This window comes from Staurois parvus, unplaced genomic scaffold (assembly GCF_062004578.1).
Source record: "Staurois parvus isolate SC_StPar_1 unplaced genomic scaffold, SC_StPar_1.0 ptg000214l, whole genome shotgun sequence".
NCBI lineage: Eukaryota > Metazoa > Chordata > Amphibia > Anura > Ranidae > Staurois > Staurois parvus.
The window spans coordinates 637,810-655,092 of record NW_028318010.1 but is presented as its reverse complement, the minus strand read 5'-3'; the positions used below and the strand labels follow the sequence as shown (position 1 = coordinate 655,092).

The 17,283-nt window shown below is 42.8% G+C and overlaps 1 protein-coding gene across 1 annotated transcript in view; it reads left to right on the top strand.

The window, feature by feature from the left end:
* CSF3R (colony stimulating factor 3 receptor) overlaps nt 1–17,283 on the top strand; it is a 65,210-nt gene that overhangs the window by 23,639 nt on the left and 24,288 nt on the right. The window contains exons 4-8 of the mRNA XM_089679007.1: nt 170–293; nt 401–588; nt 8,365–8,513; nt 9,770–9,917; nt 12,133–12,215. Of these exons, the coding sequence (XP_089535133.1) occupies nt 170–293; nt 401–588; nt 8,365–8,513; nt 9,770–9,917; nt 12,133–12,215 (692 nt within the window). The remainder of the gene's footprint in view (nt 1–169; nt 294–400; nt 589–8,364; nt 8,514–9,769; nt 9,918–12,132; nt 12,216–17,283) is intronic.

The following is a 17,283-nucleotide window of genomic DNA, read 5'->3' as shown; positions in this document are numbered from 1 at the left end:
AATATGGCTGATAAGCGTACACTAAAATGAATTCTATTTCCTAGTAGCAAATCTATTCACTTCTGTGAGTGCAATTTGTGATACCAAACCACAATATGAAAATGCTTTGTATTTTTTTATTATTGCATCCATCTGTGTCAATAAATGATTATCATAATGTGAATTGCAGATCCACCATCTCCACCCACCAACCTGAGCTGTTTTTTGAAGCCTTCAGATAGTACTGTGACCTGCACATGGATGCCTGGAGAAGACTCCCTCCTGACAACCAATGTCACACTTTCAGTTTCAAAGTAAGTCATCTGACAGCACATACCGCCCGGACACAAATGTACCTATTTTATTTCCCATTCATTTTTAAGGTTATACAGTTGCTAATATTTATCTGTGTTTTGCACAGGTCTGCGGAACAATGTGTGATACCTGCAAAGAGTGAATTTAACTGCACTCCAACAGTCAGACAGAATTTCTGCACTATTTCCCGTGGCAACTACCATTTTAGCAAACAAATTGCAGTATGGGTCACTGTAAATAATGAGCTGGGCTTTGCTTCCTCTACTCCTCTTTGTTTCATTCCACAAAAAGAAGGTATGTAGTATTAGTATGTAGCTTTTTTTTGGGGGGGGGGGAGGAGGGGGATGCACACCAGTATGTAAATACCGTATTTTTTGCTCCATAAGACGCATCTGACCATAAGACGCACCTAGGTTTTAGAGTAAGAAAACAAAAAAAATAATATTCTGAACCAATGGACTGCAGACAGTACAGGAAATGACCAGGGACTGTGGATGTACTACAGGAGATGACCAGAGACTGCGGACACAATACAGGAGATGACAAGAGACTGCGGACATAGTACAGGAGATGACCAGAGACTGCGGACATACTACAGGAGATGACCAGAGACTGCGGCCATAGTACAGGAGATGTCCAGAGACTACAGACATAGTACGGGAGATGACCAGAGACTGCGGAAATAGCACAGGGGATGACCAGAGACTGCAGACATAGTACAGGAGATGACCAGAGACTACAGACATAGTACGGGAGATGACCAGAGACTGCGGACATAGCACAGGGGATGACCAGAGACTGCAGACATAGTACAGGAGATGTCCAGAGACTGCGGACACAGTACAGGAGATGACCAGAGACTGCGGACATACTACAGGAGATGACCAGAGACAGCGGCCATAGTACAGGAGATGTCCAGAGACTACAGACAAAGTACAGGAGATGACCAGAGACTGCGGACATAGTACAGGAGATGACCAGAGAATGCGGACATACTACAGGAGATGACCAGAGACTGCAGACAGTACAGGAGATGACCAGAGACTGCGGACACAGTACAGGAGATCACCAGAGACTGCGGACATAGTACAGGAGATGACCAGAGACTGCGGATGTACTACAGAAGATGACCAGAGACTGCGGATATAGTACAGGAGATGACCAGAGACTGCGGATGTACTACAGGAGATGACCAGAGACTGCGGATGTACTACAGGAGATGACCAGAGACTGCAGAAAGGGGGAATACTGGGCCGGCCTCTCTCTATATTCGCTCCATAAGACACACAGACATTTCCCCCCATTTTTCGGGAGGAAAAAAGTGCGTCTTATGGAGCAAAAAAAAATGGTAATATGAGCTTTATATTATAAAAGATTAATAATAGAACATACATCCAATGTAGAAATAGGAAATACCAGCAAATTATAACTAAGTGATAACCATTTAGCCACTGTGCTGTGCCAACAGGAGTCCTGCTGGAATTGTGCACATACTGTATATTTGGGTATATATAGTTATTAATAAAGATATCTCCAGGTGAATGTTGCAACAAAGTCCAGTTGCTGGGGCCCCTGATGAAGATCAGAATGCAGTGCCAAAGACCAGAAGACAGAATCTGCAGTGATCTGGGATTTCTCCAACCATTGGTCGACCAGCCTGAAACAAAGCTTCTCACCAGCAGAATCAATGGTGTGATACTAGAACCCAGAGTCAGCCTATCTACTCTGCACCTTAGTCCCTAGTAGCTTCTAATTTGCCATAAAAGCAGACCTATTTACCAAGTGGCCACTGGATGCCTAATATCTACCCTATGCTGGCTATTGAGCCCTGAGCAAATACTAGCTACAGAATCCTAGACCAGGAGGGACAGGATTAACTAAAATAATAGGAGCTGCATATAAACTCTATTGCAAAAACACATTCACCTACTAATATACTGGAAGGTGACCACTGCACATACAGGACAGACCTAGCTATCTGGCACTGTGCATATGAGATAATAACAATAAGACAGAGATACGTGTGTCACAAGGATTCAGATACACACTCAAAAAGCTATGGTCAGCTGCATATAAACTATTAGAACATAGGAATACTTGCCTAATAGTCTCTACTTCTGGTCTGGGTGAAATACAGAAGAAACAAAAGCTCATGTGTGTGTAAGGTCATGTGGCTCAGTTTTGTCTCTATTTCCTGTAATCTCCTCTTTATAAAGATATCAAAGTCCTCCAGTCTGGGGTTTCTGACCCAGCTTGCAGGGCAAGGAAGTGATATACATAGATAGCTCTATGACAGTAAGAGGTGCACCCACATACAAATACAGACAGTAGAGGGCAGCAGATCCCTACAAGTACATATAAAGGAGAGAGTACGCATAACTCTTTTAAAGGGTTGGTTCGCCTTTACAAAAAACTTCCTAAGCAGGTAAGGGGTGTGTGTAGATAAAAACAAACAAAGTTGCTCTGACTAAAGTTGAATAATGCTCTTGTTATACTGTAGGTGTAGACCATTTACATAGCTCATGAAACTAGGATAGGATGTTGCTAAGTGAGGCCTGGTCCTTACTGCTCACACCATCCAGGTCCATCCACCATCACAGGAGTGAGCTCTTTCCCTGATTCAAATCCCCTCACATGTGCTTTCTCTTCCCTTATGCAGTAGCTCTGTGCTCAGTGTTTAAGAGCTCAATCCTATGATGGTGGAGGTGAGCAGCAATGATTAGGTTTCACTTAACAATGTCCTAGCAACGTCCTGGGAGTATTCCAGTCAGGCTTCAGGAGGTATGTAAATGGCCTACACCTATAGCAAGGGCATTATTCAACTTTAGTCAGCACAGTTTGCTTTTATGTACAGACACCCCTATCTGCATAGGCAGATTTTTCGGTGAACTAACCCTATAAGCAGATGGTTATGTGGCTGGCATAGCAAATCTGAAGCAAAGAAGATTTCCCTCAGTATTCAATGCAACTGTCAAATTTTCACAACTAAAGAAGTGCAAATATCTACTTTTCCTCCTTTTTATTTCCAATGGTTTTATTAAAGTGGTTGTAAAGGCTCAAGGTTTTTATACCTTCATGCATTGTATGCATGGAGGTAAAAAACCTTCTGTGTGCAGCAGTTCCCCAAGCCCCCTCAATACTTACCTGAGCCTCATCGTGATCCAGCAATGTGTACGACAGCCTCGGCTGTCCCGGGTCTCTGCATAGTCATTGGCTTCCACTGCTGTCAATCACAGCCAATGAGGAGAGAGAAGGGGTGGGGCTAAGCTGCGGCTCCTTGTGTGAATGGACACACAGAGCAGTGGGTGCCCCCATAGCGAGCTTCTTGCTGTGGGGGCACCCGACAGGAGGGAGGGGCCAGGAGAGCCTGTGGGGGAAACAAGAAGAGGAGGATCAGGGCTGCTCTGTGCAAAACCACTACACACTAGGTAAGCATAGCATATTTGTTGTTTAAAAAAAATAAAAAAATTAACCTTTAGATTCGCTTTAATTATTTCAAAAGAAGTACAGAGTGATCATATGTCATTACATATGACAACATTTAACATTTGCTTTGTATGAAAGAATAAAGTCACATAGTCAATATAGTTATAGTATTCCCATATTGTAGCATGGGAGGTGTTGGCTCAAGATTATTGGGTTATCCAAACATAGTCCTACTGTTTCATTTGTTTCATTGTTATCAAGATATGAAGGGCAACAATGTAGTACAGCATTGTTATGTAGTCCCTCTTGCACGCTATGCCATAGGTGTCCAAGTCATTCAGAGTGCTGTAGTTGGCTATGGTCTAGGCCCTGGAGTCATCTTCAGGCTATCATCTCAGAGTGTCAGGGTAATGGTCTTCCTCCCTGTTTTATGTGTAGCACACTCGTAGGTGTTAGCAATTTATTGGTATATGATGTGGGTTTCACAGCTCTTACCTGAACTGACGACACAGCAGAATCCAATGAAACACACACTGGCTTTAAGAGATAAAATTTCCCTGGGGGATTTATTCCATCTAGAAACAGGGTGTAAATATCACCTATGACTCTAAGCGTAGTGAATCTTAGTAATCGTATTGGATAATCATGTATATTAACTTATGGACATAAGATGTCCTATACCAAACACATATATTAACAAATATAAATGTTTAAAATAGTTACCAGCACTTAACTATAATGAGTGCCAAAACACTCCCCTTGTCTTCTGATATCTGACCAGAACAAAAGTTCCAAAAATGCAGTCTCTAGATGGGGCCTGTTGGAGCTCTTTTTAACATAGGTGAACTGTTAAACAGAATGTGGCTTATTTCATCAGCAAATCCTACAAAAATGTCTTTGAAAAATACAGTAGCAATCCTGGGTAAATGGCTTGTTCTCAATTCAGCACCTATCTCTCATTTAGGGATTCCTCTGTAATTTCACTGTCTCCGATATATGTATTCAGACAACCGAGGAAGACAACACACACTTTACTAGTCTCTGGTGCTGGTAAAATCAGTACAGCAACTTGGCGGGAAATTCCACTGGGTATCTCTCTCTGTGTCAGTGTGTCTCTAAAATGGCGACTCAGCAGAGTAACACTGACCTCATGGAGGGAGTTGCAGACAGCAGTACTCACATCCTATATGATCTTTTTCACTCAGTTCAACTGTTCAGCCTCATCTCAGTCCTTTAAGGTCCTGCAGCGCTGTCTCTGGTGTCCAACAATGACAACGGGTTCCTCTTTTCGCCAGCCCCTCCGCACTGACCTTCACCTCCCCTCACCAAATCGTCTCTCTCCTTCCCTTTATTCTCCTGTCCTCCCTCCTAGACTTCCTGTGCCAAGCCGATCATAGAGCTGGATCTGGAACTGTTGCTAGTGGCCTCTTGTGGCTGAATAAGATATTGCATCAAATTCACATACGATACTATAATGTCTGCAGTTCTATTATTGGTAATAAGAGGTTGTTACATATGTATGTTATTCTTATTCTTATGCCCAACGTTGGTGCTAACTCATCACTGAGTGGATCAGAACTGCCTTTTATGACCAGGAGAACAAACACCTTTAAGCCAAGTGCTAGGACAGGATCTCTTTCTTTTCACAGAAAAAAATTAAATAGTCCTACCTCAACTGCAGAGATTTTCCAATATCTTTGTAAGTTTTAATCATTATATTGCCTTTGGTCATAATCTAGGTGCTTGATAACAATACATCTAATTATATTTTGGAAATCTCATCATTCAATGGATCTATTCACTTTATGAGTATAGGTCCACTTTAAGTTTAACTTAGATTAAGGTTAGAATAAGACCTTACAGGTTTACATTGCATGTTAAAGAATATGTAAACCCAACATATTTCTGATATATGCCTGCTGTACCATGTACTTGTAGGAAAACAGTATCCTGTTCTCTTTGTATTGCTTCCTTGTGTGAAATCCCTGGTGTTCCTGCCAGTCCTTATGCTTTCCTATGAAAAAGTGACCACACCAGGCAGGAGAGGAAAGCGTGTCAGTTCTCTAGCTATGCTGGGAACTCACTGTGCTCTCCTCCAAAGATCACATTTTTGTTGACACACTGAGAAAATCAGTGTACTGCTGTTTCTCCTCCCTCAGCTCTTATGCAGCTGAGAACAGATGGAATGTAATAACTTACAAAAAAAGGTGTATATAATGGGTTTTTTTTAAATATGTACACACAAATGTTTTGCCTTTAATTTCTATTTTAAACTGAATGGATTGTTTTACAAGGTGAGGGTTTACATGTGGGTTTAGTGTTGAGTGGAGGTTTAAAAGTAAAGACTCACTTTAAGTGTAAGGTTAAGCGAGAGTTAAGTATTAGGGTTAGGTTAAAGGTTATGTATTTGGAGTTAAGTTAAGGGTTACGTGTTGTGGAGGAAGAGTTATGTTAATTTAGGGTTGAAGTCACACTTTAAGGCATTGTTTAAACCCATAAGATAAGGCATGTGCTAAAAACTACTGCAATGTGCAATCATTAAAGTGGGACTACACTGTATCTAAGTACCTCAAACCAAAAATGCTATATAATTCATTTTTAATATTCAGAACAAACTCCTCCATCCATCCATGAATTTATGCTATATTTTTCTGAGAAATCACTTTGAAAATACCTCTTGGAATTTCTGGTAGTGGCCATCTTGAGTAAGGGCAGATGATTCATGTAGCAGTTACTTCCTGGAATCCATCTGTCTTTAGCTCAGGCATTGACTGAGCTGAGAACCCTCCCCTCCTGAAGACTCCTGGGATGCATGACATCATTTGCCTAGGCATGGAAACCAGAAAGTAAATGAAGGAATGCAAAAAAGGTTAAAACTAGTAAATACAATATACTTTCTTATCTATTTACTAATGCTAGCAGCATAAGGATTAGAAATAGTCCATGTTGATTGAGAGAGCGAAGTTCCACTTAAACACCCATTTTTGCATGGGGACTATAGCAAAGCTTCTATCTGTGTCAAACCATCATATTTCATTGAGTGACAATAGATAATCACATTGAATTCTCATATAGCAGCTCTCTTTTCAGGGAAGCCAAATTGATATTGGTCCAAACTGAAAAACTGTGATAACCTTTATGTTTACCCAGATCAATTATGCATGTCAGAGAAAAGTCAGAATTCTTTATTTCTATACTTGCCTTGGGTCAGTCACTTTAAATATTGAAGCCAGGTGATCAGCGTGATAGCCTTTTAAGAAGCATTTGAAGAATGAGAAGTCGGCAATGGCAACCTCCATGTTTCTTTCAAATGTTCATAGTATATATTACCTGTAGCACCCTCCTAGTTTAGCTAGGGGGAGCTAGACTCCAGTGGTTAGACAGGAGCTGAGCAGCAGCCCAGATTTAATAGGCAGAGATGGGTTAAATTGTGGTCAGGGCTGAGAGGCTTTGCAGGCCAGCTCCTCTGGAACTTCCCCCTGCTCTAGGGCTTTTGGAGGTAGGCTCTAGAGGTAGTGGATAGATGTGAAGAGTGGCTGTCTGCACTCTTGAGTGGTCCTAGTCAATCCCCAACAAGAGGTTGGCAAGGTTCTGGACACCCTTAAAAGTGTTGGAGCCTGCTCAGTGGGAAGAGAGCTGGAGGAGTTGTGGGAGGAGAGTTGGAGGGAGAGTTCAGCTGGAAGATGTGAGGCTGAAGGAAGGAGGTTGCAGGGAGGCCCAGTGGAATGGGGTCTACCTGCAGGCCTAGAGCTGGAGAGGTGGAAAGCTTGGAAACTCACCATCCCCCTGAGAGAGGAACAACTGTATGCCAGGGAAGGAGCAGTCCAGCTGATAGGCCTGGTAGCAGCCACCAACCCATCAGCGGTACGGGAGAGGATCTGAGTGAGTACACCTACACCCCCTGGGCGGATAGGGGAATGAGCACTCTGGTGGGAAACAAGATTAGCTTCCTAAAACAAGATTAGCCTCCTACCAGTGACTGTCTATTTCTTAAAGTGGCAGGACCGGATCCCCTGTTCAGTGACACCCAGATTGCTGGGTGAAGAGGAGAAGTTCATCTATGGTCTGGGGTGGTACACTAAGGAGATGCTGGCTAGCTCTCCAACAGAGACTGTGCTGCACAGAAGGCTTGTAAATAGTTCCAGAAGTTGTCCTCAATTTGTCAGTACCCTTGGGCATTCTGTACACCCCTAGCCCTATCCCAGTTAAAATCCCTCAATAAAACAAGAAAACCAAAGCTCAAGGACTGGATGCAAGCTGTTGTGGAAATGCGTGATGCCTGGCTGTGCAGGACTATAGGGAACCCAAATCTGCAAGCAACTCCTAACAGGGTAGTGCTACATACCCCAAATAAATTAACTTCAAAATAAATACAGGGCATGATGTGTGAAACACAATACACATGATGACCTCATATCTGTGGCAATATATCCAGCTTTGAAAAATAAAAGTTTCAGGTGTTGGATATGAACAATACATCCACTTTTATTTTCTTTCAGTTTTGTATGTGAACCCAGAAAAGCAGTTAGAAGATATTTTTTAGAGGACTCTATGATGGAGATGCATAGATGTACATAGTCCTGCATCTGTATTATATAAACAACAATTAATCACATCTTCTGAATATGTGTGTTTCTGTTTCAGTGAAGCTTGATCCAATTGTCTTTACCAAAGCAAAAGCCACTACTGAAGGCTGTATTACCCTGCAATGGACATATGGTAAAGGTGCTTTTGTAAAAGAATGTAAATGTCAGCTGCGCTACAGAAGTGAATTTCAGACAGAATGGGCCAATGTAAGTCATAGAAGCTGTAGAGTATTCACATTCAACTGCTACTACCATGTACTCAGTAATATGAATGTTTACTGGGATTAGTTCTTACCCCCAGCGCATATTTATGTTCAGCAATACTGATCCCACAAGTACATACAGTATGCGCTGGAGTTAAAAGATAAGTGTAGCAGTAATCTCGTAGCTAGCGGTTAGATAGGTCCCTGAGGTATTTTCATGTAGTTTTTCCCTGCAGCCAGGCACATGAACACAGTCACTCTTTGCACAGTAAACAGTCCAGGGGTGTTCTTTTTTGAGTTTGTAGGGGAAACTTGGATAGGGATTGGGGATGAGTGGGATACTTCAAAAAGAGCTATGTACACGATGAGAACACTAACTTTCTTCTGCAACACTTTAAACACAATCCTTGTAGAGGCCAGGAATGGGTTTAGCTTAGTTTAATTGAAGCAGACAAAGGCACAAACCTCTTTCTGCAAGCAACTTGAGCAGAGTCCCTTTAATACAGAACAAGATGGACTAAGTTCATCAGGATACGAGCAGGCTATCTCCTTTTCCTGCACTCTCAGATGACTCTCAAGCACCAGAGAGGTAGCAGCAGTCCAGTCTCTAGGATCACACGGTCTGTACTCACAAATGTCTTCAGAAGAATGGATGCCTCCTTCCAATGTCCTCCAGACACCTCTACCAGTGATCCCAGACTAGATTCAAAAAGAGATGATCAATCAGTCAGCATCCAGGCCACTCAGCTAGCCCAGCTGAGGTCTCACAAACAGCAAGCACATGGCAGGACTGCCCAGAGGGCAGCAAGCCCTTTAGGCTGGACTCCTCCTCTCCAGGACAAGACCAGAAGACTCTTGATCTTAGTCTATTTATACCCATTTCCCAACAGCCTCTTGGGCAGGACCCACAAAGATTGGTGTGACTGTATAAATATTCATGCTGCCCATTTACATTACACCTACACTTATGTTGCAGAACTATCTATGTGGCTCTGGAGTCATGGACTATATTGTTTATTTATTAAAATATTAGTATGCATTCTGCTTTAAATACCCTGATTTGTCACTTTTGTTATTGGATGGTTTCTACAAAAAAGCTGGTCACATATAGCTTCATCTACTGTATCTGTATGGTGACTGCAATAATGTAAAACATATGCATTCAAGTGAGATGAATAAATATTTAGGTGACCGTGGTTCACCTTGTCTACCTGTCTGTCTATTTATCTATCTTCTATATCTGTCTATCTTTTTTCTCAGCTTGTAGAAATATCTTCAGATGAGACAAGCCAATGTGGACTGTTGGATGCTACAAAGTATTACTTCCAGATTCGCTGCATTCGTAAAAGTCTTTATGGTCAATGGAGCGAATGGGGTCCATCAATCAGTCAGATCACATCTGAACCAAGTTAGTGAATCATTAGATCAAAATGAAGTGGTAAATACAGGGTAGTAAGGATGTGTGCAGTAAATGAAATACAGCAGAGTACGCAGCGATGGTACTGACCCTAAGTTAAAATGGCCGCCGGGCTATCTCGTGGCTCCGGGCGGGAAATGACGGCATGCTCTGTCGGTTCCTCCTAAATGTTTTATATACTGTACATCATGGTAGCATGTGGCAAACCTTTAACATTTATGAGTGTTCCTTACCTATTTTTTGTACCATTCTGCTGCCAAACCAGCAACACCAGTAGATTTGCTTTGTATATGTAATTGTGTATGTGGCACTACCCACTTAAGAGTTGCTGAAGTTTTGGGTTCCCCTATAGTCCTGCACAGACAGGCAACACACATTTTTAAAAGACTTGCATTCTGGAGACTGTAAACAGTTCTGGAGCTTGTTTTTTAAGTTTTATTAGGGGTATTGAACTTGGATGGGGTTGAGAGGTGTATGGGATGGCCAGGGGAACTGTAAACTGAGGATAAACTCCTTAGCAACTATGTACAAGTCCTTTAGACAAAATTTCTCTTCTTGAAGAGCTCTCCAGCCCTCCTGGTGTACCACCCCAGATGAAATCTCCTCTTCACCTAGCTGCCTGAGGGAATCCCTGGGCAAGGGGACCCAGAATTTGCCACTTTAAAATTAGCAGTCCCAGACGGGGGCTAGTCAGGTTTCCCACCAGAATGCCCTTTCCCCTTATCTGTCCCAGGGTGTGTGGGACTACTCATTCAGTCCTCTCCTGCAAGCTTGTAGGTTCGTGGCTGCCTTCAGGCCTTATGCTGGACTGGCTCATTCCCTGCTTCCCAGGCTGTCCTCTCTCAGGGGACAGTGAGGATGAGAGATCCTCCCTACCAGCTCCTCTGCCTGCAGGTAGGCCCCTCTTCTGGGCCCCCTCACAGGATCCTCACTTCAGACTGCTCACTCAATCTTCCACCCAAACTCTCCTGCTGCTGAGCAGTCCCTAGCACATTTAAAGGCTGCCCTGGCCCCATGCCAAGCCTCCTGCTTGGGGATTGGCCAGGATCCTTTAAGTGTGCAGGTCACCTCATCCTCACCCCCCCCACCCACTGCTTTTAGAATCTTCTCAGAGATTCTAGAGCAGGGAGAGGTATCAGGAAACTGACTTGCAGAGACTCTCAGCCCTGACCTATTATAACCCTCTGACTCAGCCCAGGCTGCTATTCACCCTTTATACCTGAAAAACCTAATCTAGCTCCCCCCAGCTACCTAGGAGGGTGCTACATGTATATAAACATGTATATACACTCAGGAGTGTATTTAGAATTTGTTGCGCCCTAGGCAACACAAAAAAATCTGCCGCCCCTAGCCCCTGCTGCCGCCCTACAAGCCCCCCCACCTGCGACTCATCCACACACCACAGCCCCTGCGACTCCCCCTCTCTCCTTACCCCCGGAGAGAGACTCACCATCACAGCAGATCCATTCCCGAAATTTCACAGCTGCTCCCATAACTCCACTCTGCTGCCCAGAAGAACCCCAGGAGAACAAGGGGCCATTCTTCTGGAGGGCAGCGCTCCCTTCACTTCGCTCTGCTGCCCAGGAGAACCAGTGGCCGTTCTTCTGGGGGGTGGCTCTCCCTTCACTCCACTCTGCTGCCCAGGAGGACCAGCAGCCTTTCTTTTGGGGGACGGTGGTGCCTTTTTTTGAGTCATTTGGAGTCCAGTGCATTATTTTGCATTTTTGATGCATTCCAGTGCGTTTTGGTGCATTTTTGATGCATTTTACCATGTTCCAGTACAGTTCTGTGCAAAATAAATGTAGAATGTTCTACTTTTGTATCTGGAACTGGAACGCACAGGAACTCCATGTACTGGTGTAAACCATGCCACAGACAACCATGTAACCTATTTTCTGTGCCTTTTGGATGCAGAAACAAAATCGCACTGGAACGCATGTAGTGAGAACCAGCCCTTACCTCATGGCTAGATGTACCTTGTGGCTCCTGACTCATAAGGGTTTTTTTTTCCTCTGGTTCTTAATGAATATTAAATTTAAACCCAGATCTAAGGCTGAGCAGTGTATTGTGAGTTGTAGTGCCCAAATACATTTAATGTAAAACTATACACAGAGAACATACATGTAAAAATCCAAAATACATTTCAGGCGTATTTCAGTGATGCATAAAATGTGTTTAATTAAACAAATTAATCTTTTTATTTTAGTACTTGCTGGTACACTCGATACTTGGTGGAAGATATTGGAGGCTGCAGAGGATAGTTCAATGAAGATTCAACTATTTTGGAAGGTACTGCCCCAAGACCAGAATGAAACTAGTTAAAAAAGAAAATCATTGCAGTCCTAGTGATAAAAATGTTGGTAAAGCTGAATCCCATGCAAAACATATTGTCTCACTTGTCCCAATTTGTCAAAAGTGATATTGTAAAAGAAGTGCAGCAATTACAAACAAGCCAACAGTATCTGCCACAAGGAGCGGAGTGCAGCCTGGCCAGTCCAACCCAAAGGGGAAGCTTCCTGTAGGAGGTAGATGTGGTCCCTGTGCTCTCTCTACTCTTCTGGAACCTTTCTCTATCACTATGCACTGTCCCTGACAGGCGGGGATCCTATCTCTACACTAGCCACTTGCATAAAAAGCCCCAGATCTGAGTGTCAGGGTATTAAATAGACTCTGCTTGACCTAAGATGGCCACCAGAGACAAATGGGGTATGAGCATCTAATTAGATACCTGCTTCCATGTGATAGAGGAAATCAGAGAGAAACTCAGTTTCTCTCAACTTCCTCCCCCCATCTGCATTGCCGCTGAAGTCAAGAGCCACCTGCAGTTGAGAATTCAGATTGCACCTACCCACAGGCATATACACTATATTGCCAAAAGTATTGGGACCCTTGCCTTTACATAAACATGAATTTTATTGGCACCCTAGCCTTAGTCTGTAGGGTTCAATATTGAGGTGGCCCACCCTTTGCAGCTATAACAGCTTCAACTCTTCTGGGAAAGCTGTCCACAAGGTTTAGGAATGTGTCTATGGAAAGGTTAGACTGTTCTTCCAGAAGTGCATTTGTTAGGTCAGGCACTGATGTTGGACGAGATGGCCTGGTTCGCAGTCTCTGCTCTAATTCATCCCAAAGGTGTTCTATCGGGTTGAGGTCAGAACTCTGTGCAGGCCAGTCAAGTTCTTCCACCCCAAACTTTACTCATCCATGTCTTTATGGACTTTGTTTTGTGCACTGGTGCGCAGTCATATTGGAACAGAAAGGGGCCACCCCCAGACTCTTCCCACAAAGTTGGGAGCATGAAATTGTCCAAAATGTCTTGGTATGCTGATGCCTTAAGAGCTCCCTTTACTGGAACTAAGGAGCCAAGCCCAGCCCCTGAAAAACAACCCCACACCATAATCCCCCCTCCACCAAACTTTACACTTGGCACAATGAAGTCAGGCAACCGCCTTTCTCCTGGCAACCACCAAACCCAGACACGTCCATCGAATTGCCAGACAGAGAAGCGTGATTAGTCTCTCCAGAGAACACGTCTACGTCTCCACTGCTCTAGAGTCCAGTGGTGGTGTGCTTTACACTACTGCATCTGACACTTTGCATTGCACTTGGTGATGTAAGGCTTGGACACAGCTGCTTGGCCATGGAAACCCATTCCATGAAGCTCTCTACACACTGTTGTTTTGCTAATGTGAAGGCCACACAAAGTTTGGAAGTCTTTAGCTATTGACTCTGCAGACAGTGCGCTACTTCTGCAGTGTGCAGTATACGCTGACCCCGCACTTGACCGTGGAATATTTAGTGGCAAGGAAATTTCATGGATAGACTTATTGCACAGGTGGCAACCTATCACGGTACCACGCTTGAATTCACTGAGCTAATGAAAGCAACCCAGTCTTTCACAAATGTTTGTAGAAGCAGTCTGCATGCCTAGGTGCTTGATTTTATACACCTGTGGTCATGGAGGTGATTGGAACACCTGAATTCCTGAATTGGGCGTCCCAATACTTTTGGCAATATAGTGTATATTCATTCCTAAATATTGATGTCCTTTCTGGATTTCTTCTAGATCTGTGAAGTAATCCAGCATCAAACAACTTCTGCACTTTACCTGTGCAGGAACTTACTATAAGAAATCCAGCCACTGCTGAATTCTCTCCTTGTGTTTGGTGACAAGTTTCCAACCCCTTTTCCTGCTGTTTTCTGAAAGCAGCCTAAAGTGAGTGATCCCACTCACTATTCTGCTTTCTGCACAGGATATGTGCAGCAGTGTGATGATGTCAGTGCCATTATACAAGACACTCAGTTTGCAAGGGCATTTGGTGCACACAAAGGGATCTATGTCTAAAAAAAAAAAAAATGTCAGACGAATGTCACAAACGTTCACCTAGATGCCACAAATTATGGCCATATTTTGCTTAATATGTTCATTTTCTATGATTGTCAGCCCCATCAAGTGGCCATGCAATGTTTGACTGATTAAAGTATTTCAGGAAATTATGTCTAGTATGGCCACTAGTTGGAACTGATGAACATAGAAAATCAACATATTAGGCAAAATGCAGGCAGAATTTGTAAGGGCTAATCAAAAACCTATGAGTTTCTTCTAAACAATGTTTTAAACATAGACCTCAAAGTATATTTTTATATCATTTGTGGCTATTGAAGAATATATTTAAATTAAACTGTTTGTTCCTGGGGTTGAACTTCAGCTAACTAATAATTAAAAGGTAAAATTATATCTGGAATATGACAGGGCAGCTTTCAAAACAGGTTATTTAGACATTATAATGGAGTAATGATAGTACTAGCACTAGCCCTTTGTATATACACCCTGGCAGTGTGGTGGTGTGTCTTTTTGGCAGTGGTCAGGTTTTTGGAATGGAGAGGCTAGGAAGTGTGAGCAGACAGGAACAGAGCTGAGGCTGTCAATAACAGACTGAATGTCACTTGCCTATCACCCTCTTCTCTAGATGTCAGGAAAACTAGTCAGAATGGACTCATGCAGATAACAGAGGAACAAGGCAGCCAAGAGAAATTACACTTAGTGCTCTACATTGAGACAAGTACACACTATAGAGGGATATGCTTTGTTCATATTCCATGTCTGAGGTTTACAACCACTTTCACCACTTTACGTACACTCGCCCACCCACAATGTACTGTACGTCGCTGGGGCTGTACCAAAACAGATATGAGATCATATGATCACAATGACAACAAAGCTGTTAGGAATAAATCTGATACATAACCTCATTGCTTCTGAAGAGAAATAATGTTAAAAAAAATAAAAATATTGAGAGAATTTTTTTTTAACCACTTGCCTCCTGTGCAGGTGAGCAGCGGCTCAAGTGACATACCCTTACGTTGTTTTCTATTTATGGGTGTGGGTGCGCATGTGTGCGCCTCCCGCTGCCCCCTATGCCGATCCAGGGAGAGAAGAGAGAACATAACACTGAGTAAAAGCACTACATTTTACACACACATGCTTGATTTAACCCTTTGATCACCCTTATTAACCCTTTGATCCCCCCGTCACCCAGCCAGTGCCATAAGTACAGTGTCAGTATATATAATTTTTCACTGATCACTATATTACTACCACTTGCAACATCAGATAATGTCAGGGTCTGAAAGCTCCTCTCCCAGCCAGGGTCAGCTAGCGTTAGATTGCCTGCACACTGTCGCACTCACACTATAAGTTGTTGATCACCGCCAGTATAGTGTTTGTACAGATCACTAGTATAGTGTTTGTACAGATCAATATATTGATCACAAACAGAACTATACTAGTGCCTACGTAGTATAGTGTTCTCTAAAACACAGTGTTAGCAGCATCAGCCCCGTTCGCTGTCAGCACTAGCATTTAGCCTCTCCGCTGTTTTTCACTGAAGATTTGTATAAATTGATTGTGGGCCAAAGCAATTGATACGCACAACAATACATGGCCACCCACTCAAATTCAGCTCTTACCAGACAATGTGCATGGAAACCTATCACGGTTTCTGAATGTAAAACATTTTTAGGGCCTAACCCTCAACATGGGCATTACATAAAATAATGGATTGTGGTGAAATTGGTCTACAGACCCGATTCATCATATGCCCATATTCTCTGCTGTTAGCTATATGCCCAACAAGGACCAGCAATGTACTGGTACGTCGCTGGACTTTTAGTGCTTATACCAGGATGATGCCTGCAGCTACAGGCATCATCCTGGTATTGTTATTTTCAGCTGGTGGTCTGCTTTCATGTAAAAGAAATCCTAGTGGCTAATTAGCTGCTGGATTGCTTTTACAAGCAGAGGGAAGGAACTTGCCCCACCCCCCTGCCTTCCACGATGTTCTTTTCTCCCCACTGGAGAACCCGAGAATGCAGCTGGCAGTTCCGTTGGCTAACCATAGAGCTAATCAGAGACTGGAATACCTCCAATCATCTCTATGGTCTAAGAGAGCGAAAGCTACAAGCACTTCATCATTTTGGTTTCGCCATTTTGAAATAATGTATAAAGATATAAACCGCGCCATTTTAAAATTTGGAAAGCTTCTGATCACACCAATCTTGGTGTGATCAGATGCTTTAAGGGCAGAGGAGAGATCTAGAGTCTAATAGACCCCATATTTCTCAGAAAAGAGTATTGTCACCGCCTATTGCTATCACAGGGGATATTTACATTCCCTGTGAAAACAATAAAAGCGATAAAAAAGGGACAGTGTAAAAATAAAATAAATAATTTTTAAGAATTCACTCCCATCCTCATGCTCGCGTGCAAAGGCAAACTCAAGCGGCAGTCCCTTTTCGGTATGTAAACAGAGATTGCACAATACATGTGAGGTACCACCGTGGACGTCAGATCGAGGGCAGTAATTCTAGCACTAGACCTCCTGTGTAAATTTAAAGTGGTGCCCTGTAAAGGCTTTTAAAGCATTGCCTATAGATATTAAAATGTGCGTAGTTTGTCGCCATTGTACGGGCGTGCGCAGTTTTAAAGCATGTTATGTTTGTTATCCATTTACTCAACGTAACATCATCTTTTATACTTCATCAAACAATTGGGCACTATGTTATATTTTTTGTGCATTACAATTTGAAAAAAGTGTATTTTTTCCTAAATATTTGTGTTTGAAAAATTGCTGCGTAATTACTGTGGGACATTAAAAACTTCAACACCCACCGTTTCATTCTTTAGAGCCTTTGCTTTAAAAAAACATATAATGTTTGGGGGTTCAAAATTATTTTCTAGCAAAAAAACTTTTTCATGTAAACAGAAAGTGTCAGAAAAGGCTTGGTCTTTAAGTAGTTTGAAGAGTGGGTGGTATGTGGCATAAGCTACTAATGTTGGTGGAGAAAGAAAATGAAA